This window comes from Citrus sinensis, chromosome 3 (assembly GCF_022201045.2).
Source record: "Citrus sinensis cultivar Valencia sweet orange chromosome 3, DVS_A1.0, whole genome shotgun sequence".
NCBI classification, from domain to species: domain Eukaryota; kingdom Viridiplantae; phylum Streptophyta; class Magnoliopsida; order Sapindales; family Rutaceae; genus Citrus; species Citrus sinensis.
In genome coordinates, this window is record NC_068558.1 from 27284547 (window position 1) to 27298627 (window position 14081).

At 32.0% G+C, this 14081-nt stretch overlaps 2 protein-coding genes across 2 annotated transcripts; one reads left to right on the forward strand and one right to left on the reverse strand.

The window, feature by feature from the left end:
* The first annotated feature begins 1483 nt into the window (after nt 1–1483).
* Nucleotides 1484–5894, forward strand: LOC102615504 (uncharacterized). Its single transcript, XM_006478313.4, has 3 exons — nt 1484–1952; nt 4016–4241; nt 5236–5894. The coding sequence occupies exons 1-3, from the start codon at nt 1593–1595 to the stop codon at nt 5637–5639; spliced, it is 990 nt and encodes a 329-aa protein (XP_006478376.2). The 5' UTR covers nt 1484–1592; the 3' UTR covers nt 5640–5894.
* Nucleotides 5895–5970: 76 nt separating this feature from the next.
* On the reverse strand, nt 5971–13246 carry LOC102615810 (uncharacterized). The gene is made up of 13 exons (XM_006478314.4): nt 12930–13246; nt 12609–12746; nt 12476–12502; nt 12263–12353; nt 11354–11397; nt 10900–10998; nt 9692–9749; nt 9520–9572; nt 8689–8790; nt 7404–7469; nt 6796–6914; nt 6451–6622; nt 5971–6364 (listed from the first exon to the last, which is right to left on the reverse strand). Exons 1-13 carry the CDS (start codon nt 13050–13052, stop codon nt 6302–6304), a joined length of 1155 nt encoding a protein of 384 aa, XP_006478377.2. The 5' UTR covers nt 13053–13246; the 3' UTR covers nt 5971–6301.
* Nucleotides 13247–14081: the final 835 nt, after the last annotated feature.

The following is a 14081-nucleotide window of genomic DNA, read 5'->3' on the forward strand; positions in this document are numbered from 1 at the left end:
TTAATGTAAATTATAACAAAAAAATATAATGACATTTTTTAGTAGTTAATTGTAGCTTTCTTTTTATAAAATGCTATTATAGAATGCCAATTGACAACTTTACAAGAAAAATTACGATACACCAATACACCAATAATGAATGGTATAGGACGCATAAGGTAAAATAAACTCTAAAGTCTAATTAAACATTCTTATGAATGTTGGTTTTGTATATATATGTTCATATAATTTTTTGAATTTTGTATTATTAAATAGGATGTGTTTTTCACTTTTTCTTTAAGTAATTGTATTTTCACTTAATAAAGACAAAATAATTTTTTTAAAGGTGAGGGAGCCCAAATATATTTTTTTTACCCTCCTTACAACCCCAAAAAATCGAACCCGAATTTTGGTAGAGATTAGTGCTGCACTGCAATCAACCCGACCACGTTCTTGGAGCTTTTCAATCTTAGTACATGATGCTTAATTAAAAGAATGTCAAATATATTTTTTATTACAAATAAAACCAAAACCATTCACAAAACAAACGACAATTCATCAACGTGTGTAATTAAACTGCTTAAAAGAAGAAATTAATATTAGCATATGATAGAATTATAACACGTTCAAAAGTGTAATTCGAAAATTTTGCAAAAGTAGATTGAGAATCACGAGTCACAAACTTCATTTAATTTACAGCATGGACCACATGATCTACTAGCTAGCTATTGGAAATGTGCCTTGTCTGCAGGCTGAAGCTTATATAAAGCAAATCTTTTCTACTTATTAAATGTTGATCTTAAGTATTAATTAATAAATTAATAATGCTTAATTAGGGGGAAAAATGGAGGTATAGTACGGAAATATTTTTTCAAAAGATTGTTTTCTATAAACAGTTTATTAAATAAGTTATCACACATTTTTTAAGTCTTTATTAATCTTAATATTTTCACAAAATAATAATTACATCTTATTTTTTTTCATAAACCCTAATATACAAATAAAATAAATTTAAACTTATATATATTTTAGTCATTATATGATAAAACAACAATTTCGTAATATGCCCTAAACATTTCAAACATGCCCTAAACATTTACACCAAATTTAATGGAATGCTTAAGACCCCCCCCCCCCCCCCCACACACGATTGAAAACATAAAACTTGAGATTATACAATAATATATAGTTATATTTTAGTATTGTATTCTAGCTAAATGATGCTATACATTAAACCTTGTCATTAATCATTGACTAATTCATATATAATTCTGATTGCGTCACGAAGTGATTATCCAATCATGTAAAAATAATATCGTGTTTACTCTTATCCCTAAATAATATAAAATCACCATAAATATACTGTACACGCATGATGAAAACAAAACAAGTGATATTAATTATTACATTGATACGGTTTCACCTGAGACTTTTTCACGAGTTGGTTGCACGTACGCTGGTTATACCCAAGATTTTCTCAATTATAAAACCCTATTTATGATGCAAAAACAATATCTTCTATCGTGCCCATTTTTCTTGCAAAGATTTTCTCTTCCTTAATTTACTCAAAATTAGTAATATCCTCTATTTCATTTATTATATATATTTTCTTCATGTCTTCATTTATCCATCTCTCTTTCCTCGTCAATTCTTGCCTTTCTTTCTTTGATCCTTTATATCTTAATTTCTTAAAAGGAAAAAAAAAGATCAAATTTCCGGGGGGGAAAAAAAAGATGGGTAAATTAATCCTTGAAGATAGGGCTCATGGAAATGATTATAAGGAGCAAAAGCATCATCACTGCATGGACAGCCTTGAAGAGAAGGTTTCGGTGTTTGTCGAAGATTTTGAAAATATTCATTCTGATGAAGATTCTGGTGATGATTATGGCTCTGAAAACAGTAGCAACAATGATTTGCATGGGTATCATAATGAGAGAATTTTATTCTGGGAAGCACAAGAAGCCCTGCTCCAGGTTCTTCTTCTTCCCCTTTTTTTTTAACCCCCTCATCAGCTTTATATTATTTATTTTGCATAATATTTCCTTCATCATGTTTAAAAGAAAATAGAAAGATAGCTTCGGTTAAAATTCACTAGCCTCTTGAAGATCATTTTTCAACATAATTAAAAAAAAAAATTAACTTCTTCTAATAATTTGTACAATTATGTGATACGCCAGAGAAACGGATTGTGAAACTAATTGACTTCTTAATAACATCTAGGATTTAAATTTATTTATCATTCCAAATCCTTGATAAGGGAAGATTTTTGTTTGATTGTTTCAATTGTTTAAACTTCTCTAATTCTTTTTGAACCGTAGGCAAGAGAAAAACTTTTTTAAGATATCTTCAATTTTTTTAAAAATAGTTTAGTTTGACTAAATTTCAAGAACTATATTTCTGTTTATTATAGTTACTTTTTGAATTCAGTTGCTGTAAAAATGAAATAGGGAAGAAAGAGTTGAGAAATTTGAAACTCTTGAGAAGAAATTTTAGAGTACATAAGATATAATATATCTACAATAAATAAATGATATTATAGTATGTGTATACTTATTTTAAAAAATTATTATATAAATGATGATTATATTAAATTTAATTATATAAATCATACATATATTAATTAATTGTATTATCTTCTAATATTCTAAAAATCTTCCTGCAGAAGAGAAGGAAACCATAAATGTTAGTGTTTTGGGACCCAATAAATGATAGGTCTTGTCTCTAACATTTACTTGCATGTTAAAATGACAAATATGCCATGATGCATTTCGGATAATAATTAAATTTTATTTCATTAAATAGTTTAACACTTTACGAATTAGAATATGATAATAATTAGAATATGAATTCTAATTATTATAGGATATCCTTATACCAATAACAGGTACAAATATTAAATCGAGGTACCCTTTCTATGACAATTCTCAACAGCTTTCCCTCTATTTTTGTGCCTTTAGTGGGCCTAGTATTTCCGGCAATGGCAATGGCTTCGTTATTTCTTTATCTTGAAAAAAATAAGATTTTGTAAATCCGATCGGATCAAGTATCTATTGTTTTTCTATAAATATATTATAATACATCAATATCCTAAATTACACGTTCGCATTTTGTAAAATATAAATTTAAACAATACACGACTACCTTATAGCAATAAATCCTTTTAAAAGTTTTATATGTAGTAATGATTTTTCTTTTTTTCCGTCTGTACATTTGTTTGTTGGTGGTTCAATAATGAAATCCTGTGTGTAATATGTTGTGTTTGCATTTTTTTTCCCACTCGTTAAACTGAAATATTTAGTTTTTAGTTTTTTTTTTTTTTGTCTTAACTAAATAAAATATCAAAATTTATGGTCTATAATATCCATAGGGCAAAGCTTATTTTGTCAGCAGATCCAGATATTATTATCTTTATCAGAACACGACAGAAAAATTTGATTTTGGTTATTCGACAAATGAGGTCACAAAAGCACGGTCCACATACGGATTTTGGGCCTCTCATTGAAGATATTCCATGATTATTATATATTTTGGACCATTTGACTACTTCATTTAATGTTCTAAATACTTGCCAAATTTTTTCTGGTGTTAAAGAATTAGAATATGGATCTCCTTATATTAGGTTTAACGAAACATACATTTATATACAGAAATAATTTTTATAGGTGGGACTTATTATTATTGTTGTGTGTGCGATAAGTTACGTTAAACGTAATTTAACAGTGGCCTTAGAATATACTTGTGGAGTTTTTTGTTCGTAATTTTTTATTATATATTTATAGTAATGTATGATTAAGATTTAATGGTCTATATATTCTTATTCTATGACTATCACATCTTTATGAAAGATCAGCATAAAATTCAGCTCAACGTTCAACCTAAATTCTGTAAAAAAAGATGAAAAAAAAAAAGAACTTAAATGATAAGGAAAAAATAGTAAAGAAATTTACTCAACTTTGAATTTTTTTTTTTTTTAAGATTTTAGAAAGAAATTCACTTAACCTAGAAGTTAGAAATAAAAGGGTGTGATATTTTTCAGGAAATTATGGAGAGGCAAAGCATAACGGGCCAAAAGTTAAGGCAAGAAGTGAAAAAAATTATTGATGCCGTGAGAGAAACAGAATTTTGTAGCTGCCCCAAGCCAAGTTCCAACGGCTTATGTACACATTGTCTAAGAAGAATTCTAGTCGATAGGCTTTGTGACAAAGGTCTCAGTGCCGCTCTCTGTACATCCAAATGGAAGCACACTAAGCAAATTCCTGGAGGTAAAATATATTCACTCACTCACATAGTTCGAATACCAAATTTTTTTCTATTTCTAAATAAATGGCGAGTGACGTGTTAGCTCGTGCCAGGTATTTCTTGTTCTGTGGTACGTTCTGATAGTGTCACATTATTTGTCAAATCAGGACATATAACATTTGCTATTCGCTATTTTTGAATTACTTGCATTATTTTTCAATTTAATTTTTTTAACTTGATCGTTGGTTATATTATTTCTTCGTGATGATATCATTATTTTCCGCAGCTGAATTATGTTGAGGATTCCTTACGAAAATACTTTAGAAAAATAATGATTTGTACATAGTTTTATAGGGATGACAAAAAAATTCAGACTGTCTTAATCTATTCTCATGGGCTTTGGTCCGAACCTCCCACGTGAGGTTTTGGATAAGAGTTTAGGAGAAAAATCTTGGATTATGCTCAAATCTTCTATTTTTTTTTAAAAAAAATGAATTTATAAATTAGAACAATAAATTAAAATTTAAAAAATAATAAATAAAAAGAAAGTTTAGATCCCTAATTCATATATCAATAATGAATCAAAAAATTTAAAATTATAATATCAAACTTTCTTTTAAATGTTCATTAATTAAGAAGGTGCTTGAATTAGATAATGTAGTACTAAAAAATTAAATATCTAAACTCTTATTTGTTCAATTTTCTTTATTTATTATTTTATTTTTAAAATATTTATTTTTTAATTTATTATTAATTATAACAATTTAATTATTATTAATTTATTTCAAATTTACAATAATTTAAAAAAATTAAAAAAACTAAGTGAAAGCTCAAATCCGGCCTAAGTATACAACGGGCTCGACCCTTCTACTTCCACTCTAATGGGTTTGGACATGAACTTAAAAAAGCCCGTCTCAAGCCACATTTTGTTTGACGCCCTAAACTTACTGTTTCTATATTTTGGCTCCTCCAAATATTACACGCCTTATTTGCTTTGCCTTGCTCTAAAATTTATAGGGACACACGAGTACGTTGAACTAATGGCAGCAACGCCCGGACGCAAGAAGCAGGTACCATTCCTCATTGAACTTGAATTCAGAGACCAATTTGAGATGGCAAAAGCATGCGACGAGTACCGAAAACTCGTGTCCCAGTTACCTGAATTCTACATTGGTAAACCCGAGTACCTCAGCGCCATCGTTCGCGTACTGTGCAACGCGGCCAAGCGATCGATGAAGGAGAAGAAAATCTACATGGGACCATGGAGAAAGAGAAGTTTCATGGAAATGAAATGGTCCAAGTCTTTTGAGAAGAGCAAGTCTTTTGATGAATCTCTGAGCACGTCTTCTTTGCCTTCGCCTGTAAAAGGACACGAGTCTTGCATGCATTCATCTACATCTCTTGCAGTTGTTGTCACCTAGACAAAGCTTTTGTCCCAAAACTTTTGTCTTCTGATTGAAACAAAAGAGGACGAGGACGAGGGAGTATTTATAGTTGGTTTTTGGGCGGCTGATTACTAGTAAAATTGTATAGGCTATTGTGTGAGGGACCCCAGAGCACAGAGCTTCTCTTTGGGATGCTGCTAGTTGTAACTTGCGGGTCAGTTGTGTAGCAAATTGCATATGGCATTGTATGTATAATGATTCTATACATATATACAGAGAGTTGTTTACATTTGAGATTTTATGGATATGTCTTAACATGTTTGTGTTCCATTAACAATTCTCAAGTGTAGACATTCGCACTAATATGTGGCAAAATTCAAATGTGGCACCATCCATGTATATGATCAAATAGAATATTGTATGAAAAAAAATTAAAAAAATTACTTCATTTGAGCAACATATAATCAACTATAACCAAATCAAAATGGAAGGTAATGAAAAGGGTCGAGGGGCGAAAACATGGATATCTAGTGTTAAAGAGTAATTCTAACCAAAATTTGACAACTAAAGTGGAAAAAAGGAAAAAAAATGAAAATTCTACACACTATGTTACAATACAAATATAGGACAATGTAACGATTTGCGTCGCTTAGCTGGAAGCCAGCTCAAGTGGGATTGCGCATGAATTCCCATGGGGATTAGAACCCCTCGAAAGAGGATGTAAGAATCCTGAACAACCCATCAGGGTTATCGGCATGTACCTGCGGAAACATACAGTAAAACATCACTATTTAAGCTGTTGATAACTACTAAACTTGAGAAAATAAAGTGCGTGAAGACAACATACCCAATGGCCAGCATCTTCTAAGACATGCATTTCAACTCCACCTCCCCCATCAACAGCCAGCTCCTCGGCAGCATGGATTCTCTGGATATCTTCAAGGGCCCATCTGTGCAAACTTCTCTCTGCTTTCAAAAAATTTACATGCACACCTTGAGGCAAGTTTTCCACGAGTTTCCTACATTATTGGTCAGATTAGAAAGCTAGTTGCAAGCTACTTTGAGAACAATAATGTATACTGCTATGACTTGATCTAACGGCAAACAAATATAAGGGCATTATTTGGATCTAAAACACTTATAACATGCATCCCATCTATGATGATAATAAAGAAGTCAAAATGGCACAAACCATAAATTTGTTTCATCGTAGGACTGATACATTTCAGCGATTCCCTCAAGATCAAACACCCATGAGAAACTTGATGATGCACCAAAAGACGCCGCTGGTTTAAGGTTGGTTACCACCCACTGGACACAAACCAAAAAAATGAACTATAAGATTGCAAACACAACATCTCTACAATTGTCTTGAGGGGTTCTAGAGTAAACAACATAGATTGTAATCCATAGAATAGGAGAAGGTTAAGATTTAGGAGAACAGAGTTGAACAGACAAGGAAGAATGAAGCAATCCAAGAAGATAAAAAGGACAAACTCTGACAATGGGATTTCCACTGAGAGCTAACAAACCAAGAATGTAAGTTAACAGAAAACAGAAATTAAAGTGAAGTAATTTCGGATATGGTTGTTAAGCATATAACCCTTTCTGAAAGAGGCTGGAGTGCAGAATGGCCTTTACAGGAGTCTGGTCGCTGGTGATAACTAACTTCAACAGAAATCTATGGATACGGAGATATTCTTTTATGACATGGCAAATTCACGTATTGGTCCTCAATTCTACAATTTTTTTTTACGATTATACAATAATTTAAGATTAGGATTAGCATTGGAAATATACCTGTGCCACATCTTTGGAAAAGCCTTGTTGAATGAGAGCATTCACAACCTCCTGCTTTGAGATGACCTGTCTTAATGGAAGATCATAATATACTTACAATCATGGACTGAAGTATGATAAGAAACATGAAATATAAGGGAAAAAATTATTTCAACAATTTGATAAAACCGAAAGCACTTGAATAATCTATACTGTCAGTATATATTAAAACACATTACATTTCTAGATTATGTATCCTACAATGAGTCAGTCGTATCTTAAGAACTACTTGATTTGCAACCATCTTCATGTTTACACTGTAACGACCTTTTAACCACATGGTCACTTTACGAGTATACACATGTATCTTTCTATACGCATATTAAGAGAGAGGGGAACAGAGGGATAGAGGTAGAAGGCAGAGCATTCAAGGACATTACAGCAAGGATTATGACGTCTGACCAAAGATGCTTTCTTAAAAGAATGTGATTATGTGAACTGAAAATAAGTCATTAAAGAATATGTGAAACTTAATTTCAAATATCTCCATAATGCTAATATCAATTATGCCATGCCTGAATGAGATATCAATAACAGAAGCTCAAAATACAAATTACTGAAACAGAAAATTTATAGCAAGGATAAGTTACTGCAGTCATAAAATATAACAATTAATTTTTATTAGTTCTCATTCTGTTTTCATTTTTTTAAAATATCAGAAAATTGTACGTCATTGATAAATGCGCATTTACCAAATGAATTTATCATCTCATCATTAAAATAACCCAGTTCATAATTAAATTATTTTGAGCCAAAATAATCCAAGGCCTCCTAACATGCAAGCTAGTGAACAGATCCCTTGAGTGTAAACAGATAGAGATACATCAAAATCCTCACCAATTCTAATCCAGTATAATTTAAGAATCATGTAATAGTGTACAGTGTGAATTATGCCAAATAATCTATAACCCAAAAATCAACGTGGTTGGACGTATTAGAACTTAAATATGTGCTATCCGCTATCAGATAAACCATGCAATCTCGTAATTAGATCCACAATCATTTTAACTAAGTCATAATAAGTTTATTAGTTGTATGGTTAAGTTTCTGGCTTTGATAATGTTTGACCCACATGCTTGCACGAGGAAGCATGTTAGGACTTTAATCATATTTTTAACCTGTACATGTTAGTTTATCATTTTTTAAGCAAACGATAACTTACCAGTGTACAACATGAAATCAAAGCTCTTATCATTTTTTAAGCAAATCATATCTTACCGTAGTACAACAAGAAATAAAAGCTCACCTCCTTTGGCAGTTTACTAAGAAAATGAATTAGTTCAGCAGGATGATCCTCTCCATCTCCACCAGCTCTAACTTTTCCAGGAGTAGCATCCAAAACCCATACCTGTCAAAAATAAATTATAAGAGGAAAAAGATAAAAGCATCATTTCGAAACATAGTAAGCAAATTAAATCTTAAAAGGAAAGCATGAAGGGATGACTAGGGTTGGCAAAGAGACAAGACGGGACAGGCCGGGATTTGCCAATCCTGTATGACAAGCCAGTTTGATGAATCACATAGATTTGACATGCCGGTCTTGTGTGTATGGCCAGTCTGTTTGATAAATAAAAGATATATGACGTGTTGGTCATAGGCATATGACATGTCGTTTATGACAGAATTTGCAGCATATGACAACAAACTCATGCCATCCAGGACAATTCGAGATCCCAATCCGGAATCGTGATTTTAATCGGGACGGGATAAGGACACTTATTTTGGTCTCGATTTACTGTTCAGGACTGAATTCGGGACACATTTTTGCCTCGATTGATAATCAAGGCAGGATGGATGATGGAAAACACTAAAGTCTTGGACTCTTATTTTTTAAAACAGACATGAGAGTATTTAGTAGCACAAGAATAAAATTTGATATTTGTCTGAATTGGTATTAAACCCTCATTATTCTAGCTCTGTGGCAAACAAAAGCAGTTAACACCACTAAGACCTTGAATTCTACCACCGAGTTAAAGTTTGCAACACTGTAAAAGTTTCAATAACAATTAGAGTCAAAATCTGCATCTGTAGTTCAGAGGCTAAAATCAAAGTTGAAATTTCTAGCGAGAGAATTTACTCTGACTGGGCGTGCAAGAGGTTTGGCAGCTTGTTCCACCATGCTCAAGACAACTGCAGAGATAATTATGAAGCATATTAAGCACTTGAACCACCTGAAAAATTATGTAATTTAACTATCATATTCAATTGTTTGTCATTGAGGAAATTAAATGCGAAAAAATCTAAAATACCTTTTCCTCCAAAGCTGTGACCAACTAAAACTCTGGGTGTTATTCTAAGTTGAGCAACCTAACCCAATCAGAAAAATGAAATAAATACTTAGAAAAACAAAAATAAAAGCCAAAAAAATCTCAATCAGGCAGCATCTAAATGTATTTTTTTTCCCTTTTAAACAATAGGATTCTATTATATTTTTACTTCAACAAGATAAAAAAGAATGCATCTCATCCTAAGCTGAAAAACTAAACATTTCATTTTTTTTAGTTCATTAATCTATTTACTTATTTGCATACAAATTATGAAGGGGAAAAGAGCAAAAAGAGAATTAAACAAGTATTTTAAAAAAAATTGAGCATGGACCTGATGAAACTATCCTTAAAATAAACACAGGATCAAACAAAAATCTTCAAGTACCTTACTATTATATGAACTAAATATAAACATATTAAAGGCATATGCATTTTAAATTTTCTAACTTGACTGTCTTTTGTCAGTATAAGAGAAAGCAAAGCCACGAATGACAGAATGATAACATCAATGATGGATTCCAACTAAAGCTAAAAGAATGAACTCTTAACTTTATCTAATTAAATCACCAAAACACTGGCATGTCAGACTACTAATGTGCTAGATAATATGCCAGGTGAAAAGGAAAGCTACAAACCCCAATTCTAGATTAAGAAAGCATATTATGTTTTTTTTGATGGCGCAAGAACAAGGCAGAACAACCATTAACGCTTTATAGGATCAACAAATTATCTAACTAAATGAAATGGATTTACATTATTCCTAAACACATTAGACTATAGAATCTTAAGTTAATTTCATAATCATTCATCCAATACTCGATGACATTATAGATCTACACAACAAATTATGAAATTTAACTACCAAATCCGGGAGTCATCTAATGACCAACAAACTTGAATCTGATATATATTTCATATTGAGGTGGCTAATCCAGTTAAAGCCATTTTACCAGAAGTTACAAGGAAGTATATGAGTAACTGGTGGGTAATATTATAGCATTCATTGGTGCATAAGCAGATGGATCATATTAAATGATACAGAAACCATACAAAACAATGCAAATGGCAGGAGAAGTGTTCTAGCTAATGCAGAATTGAAGATGTATTAGATCTCAGTTTCAGAAAATGCAGAATGAGTAAAGGCATAATGTTTGCAAAAGAGTCATAACCAACACTTGAGAACTGCGCACCAGTTTCAAGACATCAAGGGCGGTTGAGGCAACAGTGTGAGGCCCCCTTTTCTTGATTGATGTGGAATCACCATGACATCGCAGGTCTACTAGGAGAAACTGGATCAACAGGACCACAAGGAACAAGTAAGTTTCTCATGATTCTCAAAAAGTCACAAATATTAGCAAATTACATTAGAGCTCATGTAACAAATTATCTGAATTAAATAATGAAACAATAAAACAATATCACAGATAAAACAAAAATTGCATATTATCTGAATTAATAATGAAACAATGAAAAGATACATCACTGCCAGGGGAATTCTGTGAAGAATGCTGTAGTACAAGGCACAGAGTGCTACAACTCCAGTGACTTTTTCCGTACACACGTCACATGCATACACACACTCAACAACACATCTACAGGTACAAAATAGCATAATCTAGCAAGCATAAGTGTATTTAAGAATACCTGCCACGTCGGATATGCTCGAGCCAGTCTTCGGGCAAAAGTTCCTGCACTATTCAACATTAATCAGAAACATTTCAAACCAACTATTTTATAAGAAACAGCTACAAGGAGGAACATTTTTATTACAATTTATGATAAATGATCCTGAGAAAAGGAGAGAAATGGAACCCTTTGCTCACAACATTTTAATGAAAGAAATAAAACAAAATAAAAGTGGCACATTCAGTTTTTAACTAATTTAGACATTTCAGGATATAACTATTGGCATTGCCCGCACTATGGCCAGAAAACCATGAATACAGCAGGACATGAAACATGTATTTCAGAAAGACGGTGGCAAATAAAGAATAGTTTGTGTTTAAGTAATAACTGGAGCCCAGAAGTACAAAAGACATGCATTAATTTATACCCATTGAACTTCACACTTTGTGACTGTCATCTCTGAACACCCATACACATCCATATATTACTTTAGGACTTATCATCCAAAAACCACTGCTTAAACCTCAAAACAATAAGCCAATCCTTATTTTTGTTGCCAAAGTCACATACAATTGGGTTAAGTTTCAGAGATCACACTCTAATATAATTTTTTTCTTCCCCAGTAATTAAAATGAATAGGTGCTTTAAATTCAAGAAAGGGAGCTCAATAGAAGATTCATTTTAGCCCATTAACCGTACTTATCACATTGCCAAGCATATGCAAAAAACAGTTGCATACAGAATGACAAGAAACTGCAATTACATGTCTAAATATTATCAAGTCATTTACATGAGATGGGAGAACTCATCGTTAGTCTGTTCATGTTGCTTGTATAAACCATTTCTCTTAGCCATGCGATTTATGTTTCTGAGCCATTTTGGCAAGTAGAACAATACCAATAGACTAAAACAATTAACAATAAATACCCCAGTTTTTCCTACTCCCAAGAATGCCGTGCAAGAGAACAGCTGTTGGTGGATCCGGTATTGATTTGTCCATCATTGAGCTCCATCTTACCTGCAAGACCAAATAGTTTACATGCATACTTATATACAGTGAGAATGATCAAACAAAAATGTCAGCATCTCTACTAGCACATCTCTTTTTTTAAAAAAAAAAAAAAAAATTATAAAACTTACAAGTGTTCCTTGAATAAGATCATACGCCTGCAAACAAAAATCAGACTATTTACCATATATTGTAAAAGAAGAACTAATAATGAAAGGTAAGTAAACAAACATAAGCATATTTCAAACATCAGCTTTCTATTACCAAGACTCCAGAAGGCTCAGCCACATCTTTGCCAACTCGAGCAAGCCTCTCATCTACTAATGCCATACGTACATTTATACGTTTAGCAACACTGCTTGATTGACCAAGAGCTAACCGAGAGACACGTAATGCATCATTCTACAAGGAGAAAACAAAAATAATATAATTACGGTTTTACCAAATTCATATTGCAAAAAGTTTCCACAAATCATACAATTTTTTTTTTTCTTAGGCTGTAATTTTCTAACAATTACACATTTGCATTCAAATTCAGCCTAAAGATATCTGAATTCCCAGTACAGCAATGCTGAAAATTTTTACCTCGTAAGATCTCGAAATTCTCAAATTTACACCGAAAACGGACTCGAATTTTAGCTTCCTGTCGGGGAAATGGACGGCGCCCTGGCTCAACGGAGACGCGGCAAAGTTTGAAATCGCCGACATTGTGATCGACGGGGCAAAACGACGCCGTAGGAGGACTTGAAAGAGCTCCGGATCGTTTTGTTCTACTCGACGCAGAGAGAAACGAGAGGGCGGAGACACCGAGGATTGGTTAGCGGTGCCTCAGAACCTCCGTGGCGGCGCAATCAAGGGACAAAACGACACCTTACCTCGCCCGTTTTGTGGTCTTTAGCGCGTAGAATATTGTCGCCTATTTATTGCTTTTGCCACGTGACTTGCACATGTGGTTGGCGGTGCAACTGTGTCACTCCTGGACATTCGTCGAGTCAAGTGGTTCAACGGTCACCCAACAACTGAAAGTCTAAATCAAACAAATTTTTTTTTTATAATATTAACAGTTAAAGTCGTTTCACAACTTTAAAAAATTATAAAATATTAAATAACTACATAATAACCGTTAATCTAATGCTGACACTGTTAATGCAATGCTGACACTAAAAGGACAAAACGACTTTACGAAAGTTAAATTGTATATACTTTAAAATTACAATGGCAGTGTTGTCATTATACGTTAAAAATAACTATACTAAAAAAGAGAGAGAGAGAGAGAGAGAGAGGAAGAAGAATAAAATGATTATTTTATTATAATATTGGCCCCAATGGATTAATTTATTTTTTTAGTTATAATAAATTCACAGATAAAACTATTATTTAATAATTTAAGAGCATAAGAGTAATTTTTTAATCTACTATTTGATACCTCTATTTATTTATTTTACATTAAAAGATAAAATTAATATTTTATTAGTCAATTAACAATTCTGATAGAGAAATAGTAAAATGAAAGGTTTTTGTAAAATTATAATAGTAAAATGATATACAATAATACTTTTTGTTGTCATTTAGTATTATACAATTTCTATAAATAGCGAAACAATAATAATCGTAATATTAAAATTAATAAAAGAATTATATCCAATGATTTTTTTTATTAATGAGTATTCTTTTTGAATACCAAATTGAGAATGTAATAAATGTCCATTCGAAATAAAAAGGCAATAAACATATATA

Coding starts and splice junctions, on each gene's coding strand:
- LOC102615504 (XM_006478313.4), top strand. CDS start 1,593: ATGTCTTCATTTATCCATCTCTCTTTCCTCGTCAATTCTTGCCTTTCT. Junction 1,953..4,015: donor CACAAGAAGCCCTGCTCCAG/GTTCTTCTTCTT, acceptor GATATTTTTCAG/GAAATTATGGAGAGGCAAAG. Junction 4,242..5,235: donor CACTAAGCAAATTCCTGGAG/GTAAAATATATT, acceptor TAAAATTTATAG/GGACACACGAGTACGTTGAA.
- LOC102615810 (XM_006478314.4), bottom strand. CDS start 13,052: ATGTCGGCGATTTCAAACTTTGCCGCGTCTCCGTTGAGCCAGGGCGCC. Junction 12,354..12,475: donor ATCTTATTCAAGGAACACTT/GTAAGTTTTATA, acceptor TTGGTCTTGCAG/GTAAGATGGAGCTCAATGAT. Junction 6,365..6,450: donor TAGAAGATGCTGGCCATTGG/GTATGTTGTCTT, acceptor ATGTTTCCGCAG/GTACATGCCGATAACCCTGA.